We start from the raw sequence: 17,977 nt of genomic DNA on the forward strand, positions 1-17,977 counted from the left end.
CATGTTGATAGGATGAATGCGAATTGGGCTAGTGTTGTTGGAAAGTTGAATTTGTACTGTTGGGCCATGGGGCTTGATTGAACGGCGGAGAGCGAAGCATCCCACGCTGCTGCTTTTGACCTTATGGCGACGTCAACTAGGGGTAAAACCCTCCCTAGTTGTTTTGACTGCTACCAAAAGCCCCACCACAAGACCTGCCTTGTCTGGCGCCATCTCTGCCTCCATTCTGACCACCCCTGTTGTCGCCTCACTGACTCCGACCACCACCACTACTACCGGAGTTGTGAAATCGAAAATTAGAAGGTCGATTTTGATGCTTTGTTGCGAGGATAGTGGGTAATGAGGCATGATCCTGATGCGAAGGTTGAACTTGGTGTGAGTGATCTTTTTCCACGGACCGTTCTTCAAGAGTGAGTATGGATCTCAATTCAAGAAAAATGGGAAGAGGTTTCTGATGGAATATGGTGGGGATAACATGGGCATATTTGGAAGATAACCTATTGATAGTATAAATTACCAAATTGCGTTCAGGCACCAGGGCTCCATTATTGGTAAGTAAATTGGATATGGACTTGATCTTGGTACAATATTCCATAATGGTGGAATCACCGATAGTTATGTTATGTAATTCATCATCTAATTCCATGGCCTTGGTTTCTTTGATTTCATGGAAAAATTCTTGAATATAATTCAAAACTTCGATATCGGTGGTGTCGGGTTTGAGGATAGCCTAAAGAGCAGATTGAGAAAGGGTAGCATACAACCATTGTTTAACAATGTTGTCAACGGTCTCCCACTCCAAGTCAGTGGTTGTTTTTTATGATGATGACCAATCAAGATGATCATACACTTTGTACTCAATGTAGTGGGTTTTCATTAGCTCCTTCCAAGAATCATAATTCAAGCGATCCAAATCAACAATAAGGGGGACATAGGATTTAGTATTAATGATTCCGTAGATGCAATTAGTGGGGTTGAGTTTGACGCCACCTGAATTGTCGTTTGTCATGAAGAATAAAAGGAGAGGAGTCGTGAAGAGAGGGAGATCGAGAAGAGCAGTCCTGACTTTGCAGGAGGGAAAACCAGAATCGCTAGGGTTGAGGAGAGAGGCTAGATACCATGTTACAAAGATAATTTCCCCATGAAGAGGCATAAAGCCTTTACGTGAATATATAGATGGAATATAGAATTGGTATAAATGTACAATAGTGGGCTATCTAAAGAACACAATAAATGGGCTAACTAAAATGTAACATACAGATACATATTACGTCTTACAGGTTTGGTAGAGAGTCGAATGTTAGTGAGTCGGTGGACTAAAGTTAAGGGATTAATCAGCTAGACAGGGATTAGCTGGGAACCCTAAATTGTAGTTCTTTGACTTTAAAAAAATTAAATATGATTAATATCATAACAAAGTTCTTAAATACCACTATATCATAACAAATTAGGTTACTATGATTAAGGCAACACTAATCATTACTTAAATAGTTTATGTTGAGATAAACTTACTCAAAGTGTTAAAATTCTATTATTGTTACTGCTTCGCGCATTATATAAGAAGAGATTAATCGATAGGCGCCTTCTAGTCGGTCGGGTAATACATACAAACTAATCGGAATGGACTTGGGAGCCGGAGGACGAGATGAGATAGCACTACCCCGAGCTTTTTCCGGATCCAGCAACAGACTTCGAGGATGAAGTCTAAAATAAGTGGGGGAAGATTTGTAACACCCGGTTCCTGGTACGTATTTAATTCCAAGTATTATTATATTTTACTCTGGGACTCGGCGAGTTGAAGGCCCAACTCGTCAAGTAGACTCGACAATACGCGTGGATTTTAAGTGACCTACTCGATGATTTGGGAGACCGACTCGACGAGTAGGAGATGTCTGGACAAAACCCTAATATTTAGGGTTTGCACCCTATTTAAACACCGTAAGTGGTTCCCTTTGCAGCCTCCAACACCCTCAAACCATCCCCATGAAACCCTAACCGTTTTTGAGTGATTTTGAGCTCTTTGTGCCATTTTGTGCAAGTTAGAAGGTTGACGAGAAGAAGAAGGAGCTTGGGATTTCAGAAGGAACAAGGAGATCCAGAGGTTTTGCTTCATTTCCTGTTTATTGGAGGTAAAAAGTCCAGACCTTGCTTCTTCTAACAGTACATGACTATACTGGATGCTTATCACCTGCAATTATTAAACATTGAGAGGGGTAAGCAGTGACGCTTAGTGAGTTCAATAATAGATACAACATAACGTTATGCCATATATACATCAATATGGCAGAAGCAAAGAGGAACAAGGAACAACAAAGACATATGTGAGTCATGTGAAAAACTTTCCATATCAATCAATGATTTGATTCAATGATATACAATCAATGAGATACAACAATTTCAACTTGATATACATCATGTGACATCCCCATTTTCACGGACAGAAAAGACCGATTTGTTTATGCTTTATTTGAAAATCAGAGTATATTTTTAAATAAATATATTGCGGAATTTGTTCCCAGAAAAACATGATAAATATATTAATAAAGCATTTCCAAAGAAATGTATTTTATTCATATTAAAACTTTGGGATGTCATCGTCAATACTGAAACATAAGCATAAACAGACCTTACATTTATTTACACTAGTGATCTACATCTCCTTTAAACTCTCAGTGTAAAGTAGCTTCGTATCGATACCTGTGATACAAATAAACTGGGTGGGTCAGGTTGGAAAACATGGTGAGTACATAGGGTTTTCAACCCACAATAATATAATTATTATGTTCCTTTAAGCAAATAACCCAATTACCCATCCCCATTATCGTCTTTATTCCTAAGTACCTTCTCTAAAGATTTATCCTAAGGGTCATCTCCTACATCGTATTTATCTCTCATCTCCTTACATCGCGTTTCCTTATATGTTTGTTCCTAAGGATCATCGCCTACATCACATAGACAGTACTGATTGAGGGATTACTCCCTCAATACATGTCCAATAAGGGTTAGGGTATCATCGCATAAATACGTAGTTACAACATCGCCTGAACTCGTAATTCATAGTAAGGGGTTAGAGTATCATCGCATGAGTACGTAGTTACAACATCGCCTGAACTCATAATTCATCACCTACAGGTTATGAGTCTGCTAGTGATTCCACATGACTGTCTAGAATAGTCTGTGGTCGCCATCTATACTTTGGTAAATGACTACATTGTCATATCGTCGGTCAAGGTTATGATATATCCTCTCATCTTACATCACCTATTTATCATCACCTATCTATCATCACCTAATTATCATCACATTTTTATCATCATGTATCTCTCATCACCTAATTATCATCACCTTTCTATCATCATCTATCTCTCATCATCTAATTATCATCACATTTCTATCATCATCTATCTCTCATCACCCGTTGCTACCCAATATATATTTATAAGTATAAAATTACGTATACAGTTTAAATCACGTAAACATGTATAAATCGTTGATCCAACATAGATATCAAGAACACAAATAATATGCACACATAACACGTAATTTATATTAAATACTTCATATCTATGCGTAAGATGAAAGTAACTATGTACTCACTTGTAGCGTGCTTTGATAGAATCTAACTAGAAACGGTCAGCTGCTCTTGATCGTTGGGCTCGGGACACGGAACGGCTTCAACAAACGAGAGAGAGGAAAGAGTTTTTGGTGTAAGAATGGCTGAGGTCGAAATGTCTATTTATAGGCTGATTTTTGGCCTCTCATGTCGTGAGAATTCATTGCTCACGTCGTCAGCCATGCCTGAATTACCTCGTAGCTTCGCCATCTGCGTTCTAGGCTTGAATAGTGTCCATTTGACTCCTCACGTCATGAGAAATAATGCTCACATCGTGAGTTCAGTCAAATTAGGGTTTCTGACATGTATCATGCTCTCAAACAGCTACATCTTCGGAAGACCATAACCTTTGCATATGAGCTCCGTTTTTGACGTTTTTTATATCCACGCGAAGGTGGAGACGTACTATACAACTTTCATTTAGAACTCTAAGACTAAAAATTAGTCTATCATAAACTCACTTTTTATGATTCTCGGTGTCGTGCCGGTTTTGTTGCGAAACTTCGACAGGTCATAACTTCTTCGTTATAACTCGGATTTCAACATTCTTTATATGTACGAAAACCTTGTGACATATACTTCAACTTAGTTAAGATTATTGATTCTAAATAATCATCTATAAAAAAAGTCATTTTTGACGCTTATCATCTCTAAATTGACTAGCCCGAATCTGCGGGCGTTACAATTATCTCCCCCTTAGGATGATTACGTCCCGGAATCATTAACAAAACAGGGCTTGTATAATGACTCCATGCGTTGTATCTTCATCTTAGGTAATAAACATAACTTCTATGTCCCTTCGAATGAGTATCTAACTCTTGGACTTCTTGATTGTTGGCAGTGCTCAATCTTGCACCCGCTCTCTATCTTGCGTTGGACTTTCAATTGTAACCTTCGAGTTACAAAATCAATCCTTATTTAAGACTCCTTCTTCTTCTTAAATGACTTAAGATAAGTTCTTTCCTTCATTTATCATAACAGACCGATGGGTCATGTTCTAATGACCTCTCATCGTATGATGCAATGCTTAGACTCAGGTCTCTTAGAGTCAAATTCCAGAATGGAATATACCTTCCTTCATGTTCTAATGTGATATAATCACATTTTAGCATGTAGCATTTCTATCTATAGACTTGTTACTTAAAAAATGGCCGCGATACTTCTATTGATCGTTTCGATTATCTTTCACTTCAATCTTATGGCTTAAGTCAGATGCTACATCGATCTTGGTTCTCCGAACCACGTAACATACTCCTCTTAGTCGGACTCGATTTGATATGACCACTAGGGTCGGAATAATAATCATTTTCTTAGTCATTACCGAAACAATGGTAACGAGATATTTGAATAAAACATAATCAATTACTAGCTCCTTAATAACCTTGTGACTTTCCCTGATCCAAGTGCGAGTCCTGTACTTCTGGTAATATAGGCCTCTACTACCATTCACACATACTCATACTCGTCCCAAGTATTGTCTCGCAGTTTTCCAATTCCTAAAATCACAAAACAATTTAACACATACGAATGTGTTCAAATAATCATAAAAATTTCCCTAGACTATACTAGGACTTCTTCCATGCGCATCTTCAATCATCAATTCTGCTTTCACTCGGTTGGTATTGGATATTCCAGACCATGGGATAACTTTATGTATTATACCAAAAATTCTTTCTTTCTGCCAATCGAAAGTGTACTTCTCCCGTACTAGACGTATTATTTATAAGACACATTCTAAAGGCAAGATACATCTCTTACGGTATCTTCTGATAGGTGTCATTCACTATCGTAAGCCATCTCATTTCCTCTATTTTCTCAGTCTATCATGGTTCACATCATTTCCTGAACTTCTTCCATTGTGATAGGTTCGAGTGCAGGTGCAACACGTAAGCATATTTTTCACTATATGAAGATGATATGAGAAGTGTAATCACCACTTGTAATTTTTTGATTCATAGAGTGATTTAGTTTAAGTTATGGAAAACTATGATTAATGCTTCGAGGATATGTTTTTATTAAATGGTTAATGTCATAAAAACTATCAAGTTTTCAGGGTTTTGTCGGTTTTGCTCAAAGTTGAAATTTATGTCCGTTTTTATCCAAACATTTTCGAAAAATGTTCGGTTTTACCTTTTTACCGATGATAACAGGTTTTCCAGGTTACCATTATATTAAATTCGCAAAAAACCCTTAAGTTTACCATTTTTTTTTGCGTTTTTACCCTTAAGTTTATAATTTTTTTTACACTCTTACCCTAAGTATATTTTTTTCATAATATATATATTCATGCAGAAAAATCGAATTTATATACGAACAGATATTTAATTAAATATTGTATTTATATTTTTTTAATGTTATATATATATATATATATATATATATATATATATATATATATATATATATATATATCTTTATTTGTGTGTGTGTGTGTTTTTGCATGGTTATACCATTTAAAAAGATAAATAATATTTTTAGAATTATGAATACATGTTTTATAGATATAGTTTTTAGAAGTATAAATATATATCTTTACATTTTTATATATTAATATGTATCTATACTTCTAAAAATATATTTATACTTTAAAAAAACATATATCAAAATACATATTTACACTTCTAAAAATATATGTATATACTTATATAAACATGTTTATGAATGAACAAGTTTTTTTTATTGATATGTATTTTTTAAGTACATAAAAATACCTATTTGTAGTTCTAAAAACATATTAATTTATTTTTTTACATCTTAAATGGTTTATCCAAGAAAAAAACTCATACACACACGCACACACTCACACACACACACAAATATATATATATATATATATATATATATATATATATATATATATATAAAGAAATAACATTAAAAAAATGTAAATACAATATTTAATTAAATTTTTTTCGTATATAAATATGATTTTTCTGCTTGAATACGTATAATATGAAAAAAAATACATAGGGTAAAAGTGAAAAAAATTATAAAATTAAGGGTAAAAACGTAAAAAACTGTAAACCTAAGGGTTTTTTTGTGAAGTTAATATAATGGTAACCTGTTATTACCGATAAAAGGGTAAAACCGAACATTTTTTGGAAAATGTTAGGGTAAAAACGGACATAAAATTCAACTTTGGATAAAACCGACAAAACCCTGAAAACTTGAGGGTTTTTATGACATTCGCCATTTATTAAAAGTGCTAACTAATTCCTCATTCCATGATTACAAAATTGATTTGGTTGTCAATGTGGGACTAGCCTGATTAATAGAGGCTTTGCATCTTAGATTGGAGGTCTCGAGTATTAATCCGTATGTTGGCGAACTCTACTAACTCGGTGATACTAACTTCTAACCAGTAACCACTCTTTAAAAAATTATAGTAATTTGGTTGAAGTTATTGCAAACTATGGTTAACACTTCAAGAATTTATTTTAAAAAATACCTAATAAATTATTATTTCAGTTAAATCCTATTGAAATATATCATTTTAAAATTCGTAAATATTTAATCCTTAGTTTTTAATATATTTTTTAAATCAACCCGTGTTATACACAAGTTTTTAACAAAAATGCTTCATTAAGTTCTTCCTATATCTGGTCAACATGCAAAGTCCTAAGATTAACAAAAAAAGCATAAGGTTAATTGTTTAAACATCTAATACTGAAGAAACAACAACATTTGCGAACTAGCTTTTAGATATACGAGAATGAAAGGTTGATGATTTAAATGATAGAAAAACAATTATTGATATTCTAGATGATGTTCTCGATTGTGATTTTTTTTATTCTATTTGTTCATTAGTTGAATATATCTATTTATTTCAAAATTTTACTTTAAAAAATTCTTAATATTTACACTTTGATATATTCTTTTTATTCAACCCGTATAATACACAGGTCTCACATCTAATATATATATATATATATATATATATATATATATATATATATATATATATATATATATATATATATATATATATATATATATATATATATAAACTAACAATCATTGTGTAACTTTGTAACTTAATATGAGCAAATCAATTCAAAAATCTGGATAAGGTCATTATGATAAATTAATATATTAATTAATTATTCATATTTTAATATAATCTTATAATTATGGAAATTGCATTCTATAATAAGGGTAACCAATCTAATCTGGTTTGACTTAATGGGCACGTCCTTCACATTTTATTTGAACCAGAACTACCGTCGTGGAACCACCAAAAAAAACATCATTGAATTCAAGTTACACCTCCCACTTTTGCGATTCTGGAACAATTATATATTGATTTTTTTTTTTTTTTGCGATTCTATAAAACCGATTAGGTATATAGTGTGCAATTGTTATAAAAACAAGTGGGTGCACGATCTGTGTTTTTGTAAACCCAATTGGGTATTACACTTTTGATTATTTTACATAATATATATATATATATATATATATATATATATATATATATATATATATATATATATATATATATATATATTTTGTGAATATGTAAACCCGATTGGATATAAAGTGCTATTTCACAAACCCTAGTGTATGTACAGTCTTCGATTTTGTAATCCCGATTGGATATTTCACTTTCGATTCTTTTTTATGTTAGATTTTTTTTTTATGATTCTAAACCCGAGTATGTATACATTGTATGATTATTTAATACACTTATGATTATCTTTTTATGTCTGTTTTTATGATCAAATTACATTTTGTTGGTAGTATTCAAGACTTTCATTGATAATGATTCTCCTAATGACATATTATTCTTTCAAGAATGGGTTGGTTGGGATCGATTCTTTCGTGACCTATACTTTGTTACTCCCTTATTCTCAAAATTTTCTCATAAATCAGATTATAATTCTGAAAAGTTTTTTTTATATATAAATATAATTATGTTCTATCAATATCTAAAATCATATTTTAATTCTGAAAAATGATCTTTTTTCTGTTTCAAGTTCGTGAACATTGAATCGATTAAAAAAGATCGTATATTTTTATGCATGAGCTTTGATTCTTTGTCTAACGTCCCAAAACTTTCTAAGTAAAAATTTCATTTTTAAACCAACAGAAGCATCATTCATTCATTTCAAAAACTCCTCAAAACATGATAATATATAAATTAGTTATCAGAGTACAATCAAGTCAATTCCCTTCCTTTTCGAATAAGAAGTACCTAAAACCATAAACAGACAAAGCTTAGTGAGTTTCCCCAAAATACTTCATACCATACATACATAATAGTCAAAACATAACAGAGTCTATTTCACCCCCTTCGATCTCTTTCAACCGGTACCATGTCTATTTCACTCCTTCAGTCTCTTTCAACTAGTACTTGGTCTATTTCACCTCCTTCGGTCACTTTCAACTGATATCAGTTATATTTCACCCTGACAACTAAACATATAATCACATCAACAAGAGTCATAAAGACAACAAGCACATACATGCATAACAATAAGTGTTACAAAGATAACTATCATCCTACAAACATAATCTAGTGGGCTGGAATTGGTGCCTTTGAACCACGAGTACAGTGAAGGAACTCACCTATCAAACGATGATAACTGCAATTGCTACTATTGCTGCGAGCACATATGCTACCAACCACCTATACATCCATACAAAGTACACCCTTAGCTTCTCCTCAAAGATTAGGAGTTTGACCAAAAGTCAATGCAAGTAAAAAGTCAAATTCAATGGTCAAAGTTGACTCACCACGTCGTGGCCATCCTTAGCCACGTCGTGGGCCCTAAAGGACAAAACAGAAGATCTGACCCCAGTCGCCACGACGTGGCGACCTGTTGCCACGTCATGGGAACTAGGTTCTAAACAACTTAATTGATTAAGTTGTTTTTTCAACCTCAGGAGCTTCAAAGCTCAGATCTAACTCAAAACATGACCTAGAAGGATAAAGTTTCTAACTTTACTCATTAGGACCATCCAAAAAGGTCCAAAACGCAAACCCTAGGTTCCACAAGGCATGAACTTAACCATTAAGCACTTATTCCTTTAAGTTCGAAGTCCATCTTTTCCATAAGTGTTTCTAACACTAAAACCAACATGAAAATTGGTGCTTTATAGACATTCATGTCTAATGCATGTCTTGAACCCGTATTAGGTCAAAATGAGAGTTTATGACCTAGAGCTCATGCATGACTTCAAAATACAACCAAACTTCATATCCAAGCCACAAACTACACCAAATTTCCTTAAGATTCATAAACTTGTTAACTTTATGAGATCCCACCATTCTAACCAACTACAACAAGAATATTATGGGATAAAGCTCAAGATCTATCATCCTAACATGATAAAAGTCGAGTTTAGGACACTTATAAAGGTTCAGAAGAGTTCCAAGGTAAAGAATGGAAACTTCTTTGCTGAATCCTAGATCAATAATTCCTCCTTCTTCCTTTAGAAGCTTCCAAAAGCACCAAAAAGAGCTTCAATAAGGGAGGGAAGAGATTAGGTTTTCTTCAAGTCTTGAGGTGGTTGTAGATGAGCTAACCCTAGCCTCATCATTCCTTTAACTAGGGAACAACCCAGAATATTAAGGTATTTGCCATCAGGCGGTTGCCACGTCGTGGCCACATGCTACCACGCCATGGTAGCTAAATGAAACCTTAATAGACCAAGATATCATCAATAAATACAATGATAGACCGATCCAAAATCGACCTAAATATGTGGTTAATGAGGTCCATGAACGCGAGTGGGGCATTGGTAAACCTAAAAGGCATCACTACGAACTCGTAATGGCCATAACGAGGTCTGAAAGCAGTCTTATAGATAACCTCATATCTGACTCTCATCTGATGGTTGCCTGAACGCAGATCGATCTTGGAGAACCAAGACACACCCTGAAACTGGTCGAATAAATCATTAATCCTTAGAAGCGGATAATAGTTATTCACCGTTAGCTTGTTCAACTCCCAGTAATCAATGCACATCCTATGGGAACCGTCATTCTTCTTCATATATAAAATTGGCGCTCCCCATGGTGAAGTACCCGATCTGATATAACCCTTGTCTAACAGCTCATGCAACTATATAAACAATTTCTGCATCTCCAGTGGTACCAACCGATAAGGTGCCTTGGCTATCGGAGCCACCCTTATTACTAGATCAATACGAAACTCCACCTGCCTCTTTAGAGGCACTCTAGGCAAGTCTTCCGGGAATATGTCTGAATACTCTCGAACTACCAGTACATAGTAAATCGTCCTTTCTCTACCCATCCTGGTGTCCAATCCATAGACCATAAAACCTGAACAACCCAGTTGAAGACATCTCCTAGCTCTCACAGCTGAACAAAGATCCAATTCGCACTGAGCACCCTCGCCATGAATAACTAGTTCTCCTCAACTTGGAGTTTGAACCCGCACGGATTGGTGACCACAATCAATCATTTCCCCATTAGGGATCAACCAATCCATCCCCACAATAACCTTGCTCTTATGTAAAGGGATAGGAACCAAATCAATCTGGTACCTCTCTCGGAATAGATTAAGAGAGCAACCACGATGAGCCCCCGATACTCTCACTGAACGATCATCAGAAATCTCTACCTCCAACGGATAATCCAGCTCCCCAGGAGCATCACCAGATCTCTTACTGAGTGCATGAGATACAAACGGTCGGGTAGCACCCGAATAAAAAAGAACCAGAGCAAGCAATCCATTCACTAAGAACGTCCCTAAACATTACAACATGAAACACAAGCGTAAACAATAATGAAAGCGCATAGACAAATGGAAAAACATACATGTAACCACGTTAGGAGTCGCACGCGCCTCCTCGGCCATCAATTGAAATTACCTACTCTTCACTATGGGGGTTTCTTGCTTTCCTTCCCGGCCATCAATGATCCTTAACATCGCCAGAGCGGGTTCCGTGACCGCTGATCTAGTCAACCTCAGGAAATTGGCCTTCTTATGGCCCCTCTGATTGCAATGAAAGCAAATCAAACATGAAACGTGGGTAGTGGTAGTGGCAGTGCAATCCCTGCTGAAGTGCTCCGTCTTTACGCACTTATAGCAACCCGAACCACCCGTTCTACAAATTCCATCATGAGTCTTGTTGCACTTGTCACAACAGCCCTGACCCTGCTGGTCCCTTGATCTAGAGTCAAAACCCTTGGGTTTTTTTTGCTAAAACCCCAGTTGTCTGCACCTGCTATGCTTTCCTCTTCACGATGTGCTCCAAATCAATTTACCGTCCTTGGGCCCTAGATATCATCTCATCCAATGGCGGACATGATGAAAATCTAACAAAATCCCTAATATCTTATCTCAGCATGTCATGGGACCGAGTCTTCCTCAAATCCTCATCTGTAGTATCCTGGGGTACCAATAAAGCTCTCTCTCAGAACTTAGCGGTGATCTCCGCCATGGTCTCAGTTTTCTACCGTATATCCAGGAACTCCCTCGCCAACTGTTGCACCTCACCAGCTGGTGCAAACTCTGCTCGGAACCGGGTCACAAAATACGACCAAGTCATGGCCTCAATGGATGGGGTTCCAGAGCATAACCAACCTCCTCCCACCAACCTCGGGCTCACTCCCTCAAACACCTTGAAAAAAACCTCACATTCAACCCCTCGGGGAAGAAGTTAGTCATCTGAGCACACTTCATGTCTGCTATCTATTGTCTAATGGTAATGGGATCCTTCGCCCCATAGAAATCCTACGCCCCACATCCCCTGAAATATTTGAAGGAGATAGTGTGGGCTCCGTACTGATTAACAACTAGATCGACCCTAAAGATCTGAAGACGATCCTCTATTAACTCGATGATACCCTCCTTGATTGACCCAAACATCACCGTGGTCGCATCAAAGATGCCTTTCGTAACCTTAGATGCACTAAACTTGCACAATCCCTCGTAAATTGGTTCGGTGCCTGAGCCCGAACCAAATCTAGATCCTAAACATCCTGCTCCGCCGCGTATCATCAACATGCTGAAACATAATACCTAAACAATCAGTATACGCAGGAAGAGGTTCACACTCCTAAAGTTTCTCGAATTCATCAAGGCCTTCCTTTTCTTGGGTATATATCTTGTGCTTTTAGTAGTATGGGCCCAATACTACCTTCTACACCTATATGTACCTTCTTTAAGCATTGTCTCATATCTTCCAAGTCACTTCCCTACTAGTAGTTAGTTCACTTGTACTATAGAGCACCTTACATTCTAAGACATTTCCTAGGCTTTCCTAGGGTTCCTTCCCACACTACTCTCTGCTATCAGATATAGAATAGACTCCCCTCCAATGCCTTCTAACTATCTCACGAATACAATTACATGTTACCAGCACCAAATACTTTTCGACTGCTACATACCATTCTGTAACGGTTGAACTCATACAAGAGCTGCATAATAGATTTGAACCTAACCTTCGAGAATTATTTAACCCCCACAACATGTAATTTAAAGTATTCGCTTAATAATTAACCGACACTAGTGGAGTCCTTATAAGAACAAAGCAAGCATCATTCGAGCATTGAGTTCTAAACTAGAGCACTACCTAACCAGGCCACTATATCTAATCATCTCAAATCCATACTAGCATGTAGTTCTAAGGGTTTATACAACCAACATACAAAGGCATCTCTCTTAGTATCCTATTATGAAATTATGAGTAGATCCTTAGCCATAGTCTAGCATGTTATACATATATTCATATAGTGAAACAATAACATGTATGGGTATTTTGGGAATACTTACTTGAGCTCGGCTGATTGCATGCATCAGACCCATTTTCTTTATAAAAGCTTATTTAGAAAACTCTTTTTCTTTCTAAAAAGATTATCAATTCCTCAGTTTGAGTTCAGACATACCCGTAAGTGTGCCCGAATCCATCAAACCAAGACAATGATACCAACTTGTAACGTCCCAAAATTTTCTAAGTAAAAGTTTCTTTTTTAAACCAACAGAAGCATCATTTACTCATTTCAAAAACTCCTCAAAACATGATAATGTATAAATTAGATATCAGAGTATAAACCAAGTTATAAAATGTGGAATACTGAGGGATGCGGTGTGATCTTGCCATGCCCTTCCCTTTCGAACTGGAAGTACCTGAAATCATAAACGTATAATTGTAAGCACAAAGCTTAGTGATTTTCCCTAAAATACGCCATATCATACATACATAACAGTCAAAACATAACTAAGTTTATTTCACCCCCTTCGGTCTCTTTCAACTGGTACTGGGTCTATTTCACCCTCTTTGGTCTTATTTAATCGGTATCAGGTCTATTTCACCTTACAGCTAAGCATACAATCACATCAGCAAGAATCAAAAATACAACAAGCACATACAAGCATAACAGTAAGTGTCACAAAGACAATTATCATCCTACAAACATAATCCAGTGGGTTAGCATTGGTTCCTTCGACCCAAGAGTATAGTGAAGGAACTCACCTATCAAACGATGATCAACTGCAACTGCTATTACAATTGCGAACACAAATGCTACCAAGCACCTATGCAGCCATATAAAGTACACCCCTAGCTTCTCCTCCAAGACTAGAGGTTTGACCAAAAGTCAATGCAAGTCAACAGTCAAAGTCAATGGTCAACATTGACTCACCACGTCGTAGACATCCTTGGCCACGTCGTGGTCCCTAATGGATAAAACATAAGTTCTGACCCCAGTGGCCACGACATGGCGACCTGATGACACGTCGTGGGAACTGGGTTCTAAACAACTTAATTGGTTAAGCTGTTTTCTTCAACCTCGTGAGCTTCAAAGCCCAGATCTAACTCAAAACATGATCTAGAAGGATAAAGTTTTTAACTTTACCCATTAGGACCATCCAAAAAGGTCAAAAACACAAACCCTAGATCCCACAAGGCATGAACTCAACCATTAAGCACTTATTCCTTTAAGTTCGAAGTCCATCTTTTCTAGAAGTTTTTCTAACACTAAAACCAACATGAAAATTGGTGCTTTATAAACATTCATTTCGAATGCATGTCTTGAATCCGTATTAGGTCAAAATGAGAGTTTATGACCTAAATCTCATGAATGACTTCAAAATACAACCAAAATTCAGATCTAAGCCACAAACTACACCAAATTTCCCAAAGAGTCATAAAATTGCAAACTTTATGAGATCTCACCATTCTAACTAACTAGAACAAGAAGATTATGATACAAACCTCAAGATCTAGCATCCTAACATGATACAAGTCGAGTTTAGGACACTTACAAAGGTCTAGAAGAGTGCCAAGGTAAAGAATGGAAACTTCTTTGCTGGATCCTAGCTCAATAATTCCTCATTCTTCCTTAAAAAGCTTCCGAGAGCAACAAAAAGAGCTTCAACAAGGGAGGGAAGAGATTAGGGTTTCTTCAAGGCTTGAGGAGGCTAATAGAGGTTGAGGATGAATTAACCCTAGCCTGCTCATTCCTTTAAATATGGAACAACTTGAAAGATTAGGGTTTTTGCCATCAAGCGGCTGCCACGCCGTAGCCACATGCTGTCACGCCATGGCGACTAAATGAAATCCGCATTTTAATCTTGATTTTCCACGATGTAGTGGTCCTTCACCATAATGGTAGCCCTAAACATAAAAGAAAAATAATTAGAAAGTACCTCAAAACTCAAATGTTACACTTTGTTTTCTATTTATGTTGTAGGACAGGTGTTTGTGGAAATGTTTGAAAGAAAACTTGAAGTCCAAGTTCTTGAAGAACACAAAGAGAATTCAACAAGCTAATGTCAAATGACCACCCACTAGAGTATCCGCTTCTTCCTCTATTATTCTTCAATAATGCATTCTCTCAAGAACATATTTGTTTTTTTTATGCATTTCTTTCATGAATATGTCAGCTTTTAATGTAATTCTTTCAAGGATCTATTAAAATTTTATGTAATTCTTTCAAGATTGTGTTGTTTTTTGATGTAATTCTTTCATGGATGTATCCATTTTAAAGGATGATTATAAATAAGATCTTTTTGTTTTTTTGAATTCTTTTATGAATTTGTTAGCTTTTTTTTTATGTATTTTCAGTGGATTTTTCTTTAAGAATTTATTGCTTAAAAATCACATTAATTTAATAATTCAAACATATTCTGTCAAGAATGTTTATTTTTTCAAAATGATACCAATTGTAGCGACCCAATTATGATGACTTATGCAGAATTGTAATAATCAAGTGAATCAAGAACAAAATTAAAGAACACATAATGTTAATAATCTAGTTTAAACTCTCATTAGATCTAGTAAGCTATTACAAAGTAGGTATGTAATAATTCTCTCACTAGACTAATCTCTCCAAATGGGTTTTTACATAAAAGGGGAGCCACTCACTTCTTATTTATAGGAAAGGCTAAACCCATTACACATCACAAGAGGGTAAGCCACATCTATGGAGAACTTTGCACCCTAACATCTTCCGCATCAAAATTAGAATTGGATGTCCCGACTTCAATTTACAAACGAGCTCCATGCGATCAAGAGCAACTCCCCCTAGAAGTAATACCAGTCTTCAAATCCGCTTTGAAAAGGAATATCCAATAATCTTCGAATACCCATTTCAACATTCTCCCCCTTTTTATAATCAACAAATGATTATAAAACCCACAAAGGTATGAGAAACGCTCGAGGAATAAACATGACGAAACTCCCTCTCAATGTGTGACAAAAATGAAACCACAAAAATCTTGCACGAAAAAAATCATAAAAAGTCGAAGAATTTTTTTTCAAAAGTTGTGAAAATTTCGATTTTTGGGTGAGAGTTGCAAGAAATTTGAAAACTGGGAAAAAACTGTCATTTTCACAAATTCTGCAGGACCCGTTGCGAAAAATCAACTTCAAATGCGAAACTTTACCCTCAAATACTAAACTGGGTATAAAGTGTCATTTCGCATCAACTGTAGGGACTGAATCTGAAAAATCTTCCCATTTCTCAGAATTATACTCTTAATTCGAAACTGGGTATAAACTGCCAAAACTCTTACACTAAAGGGACTCGAACTACAACATCTTCACTCTTCACAAAAAATTAATCCCCACATCGAAATTGGGTATTTTCTGTCAAATTGTTGAAACTGTAAGGACCAAATTCGAAAAGTGAATGATCTTCCCCAATTGTTCGATGCAAAATTGGAATGAAACACATACACCAGTCGAACTCGATTTCGATTCCAACTCAACACCATACAAGTCGAAATACGTTTCAATCCATGAGTTTGACTCCAAGCTAACAACTTTCGACTATTGAGATTACCATCGGAATCCTATTTTTGACTCCAAATAATCACAGTCGACTTAACCCGATTTCAATTTTGACTCGAGTCGTCAACTGAAATATTCACTTTCGATTCAGAGTAACACCAATCGAACATCCGTTTGATTTTAATCACATTCATTTAAGAATTCAAACGTATTCTATCAAGAATGTTTATTTTTTCAAAATGATACGAATTGTAGCGACCCAATTATAATGACTTATGCAGAATTGTAATAATCAAGTGAATCTAAAACAAAATTGAAGAACACACAATGTAAGGGAGTGTTTGAATTAGATTTTTAGCTTATTGCTTATAGCTTATTTGTGGTGGGAATAAGCAATAAGTATGGGGAGGGATGCTTATTAAAATTAGCTTATTTAGCCTAATAAGCTGGATTTTATCCAAACATTTAAATTAGCTTATTGTAGGAATAAGCAATAAGCATCTCTTTTTTTCCTATCCAAACACCCCCTAAATAATCTCCTTTAAGCTCTCATTAGGTCTACTAAGATATTACAAAGTGGATATGTAATAATTCTCTCACTAGACTAATCTTTCCAAATGGGTTCTTATATAAAATAGGAACAACTCACTTTACTTCTTATTTATAAAAAATGCTAAACCCATTACACATCACATGAGGTTAAACCACATCCAATAAGAACTTTGCACCCTAACATCAAGTTTCCAACAAACATTTTCGTTTGTTAAAATAGTAACCAACTCATATTTTCTATATATTTATATGTTACCTTAAGTTCAACATGTTATTTTTTTTATATTTTTATACTTTTGGCCTAAATTTTAAAAGTTTATCTGAATATTAAAAATTTATTATGAATTTATATCAAATTTAGTTTAATTTACAAATTTATTATCTATAACTTTTTAAAGAGTTTTTTAGAAAATTTTACAACCAATTTTTAGAAAATTTTACAACCAATTTTTAGAAATTTTCTTAATTTGTTTATCAAATATTTTTATTTTTCTTACAACATTTTATAGTTTTTTTTTATAGAAAGACATACTGCTTGTTATACTTATTTATAAAAAAATATAAACTTATTATATATATATTTAATACAACGTTTTACACTTTTGTCAT

At 35.2% G+C, this 17,977-nt stretch overlaps 1 protein-coding gene across 1 annotated transcript; it reads right to left on the reverse strand.

Annotated features, from left to right (window-relative positions):
* Positions 1 to 10,992: 10,992 nt before the first annotated feature.
* Positions 10,993 to 11,436, reverse strand: LOC145066919 (uncharacterized). Its single transcript, XM_079014158.1, has 2 exons — positions 11,397 to 11,436; positions 10,993 to 11,327 (listed from the first exon to the last, which is right to left on the reverse strand). Exons 1-2 carry the CDS (start codon positions 11,434 to 11,436, stop codon positions 10,993 to 10,995), a joined length of 375 nt encoding a protein of 124 aa, XP_078870284.1.
* Between the last annotated feature and the right edge of the window lie 6,541 nt (positions 11,437 to 17,977).

Source organism: Lactuca serriola, chromosome 8 (assembly GCF_051521515.1).
Source record: "Lactuca serriola cultivar US96UC23 chromosome 8, Lser_US96UC23_V15, whole genome shotgun sequence".
NCBI lineage: Eukaryota > Viridiplantae > Streptophyta > Magnoliopsida > Asterales > Asteraceae > Lactuca > Lactuca serriola.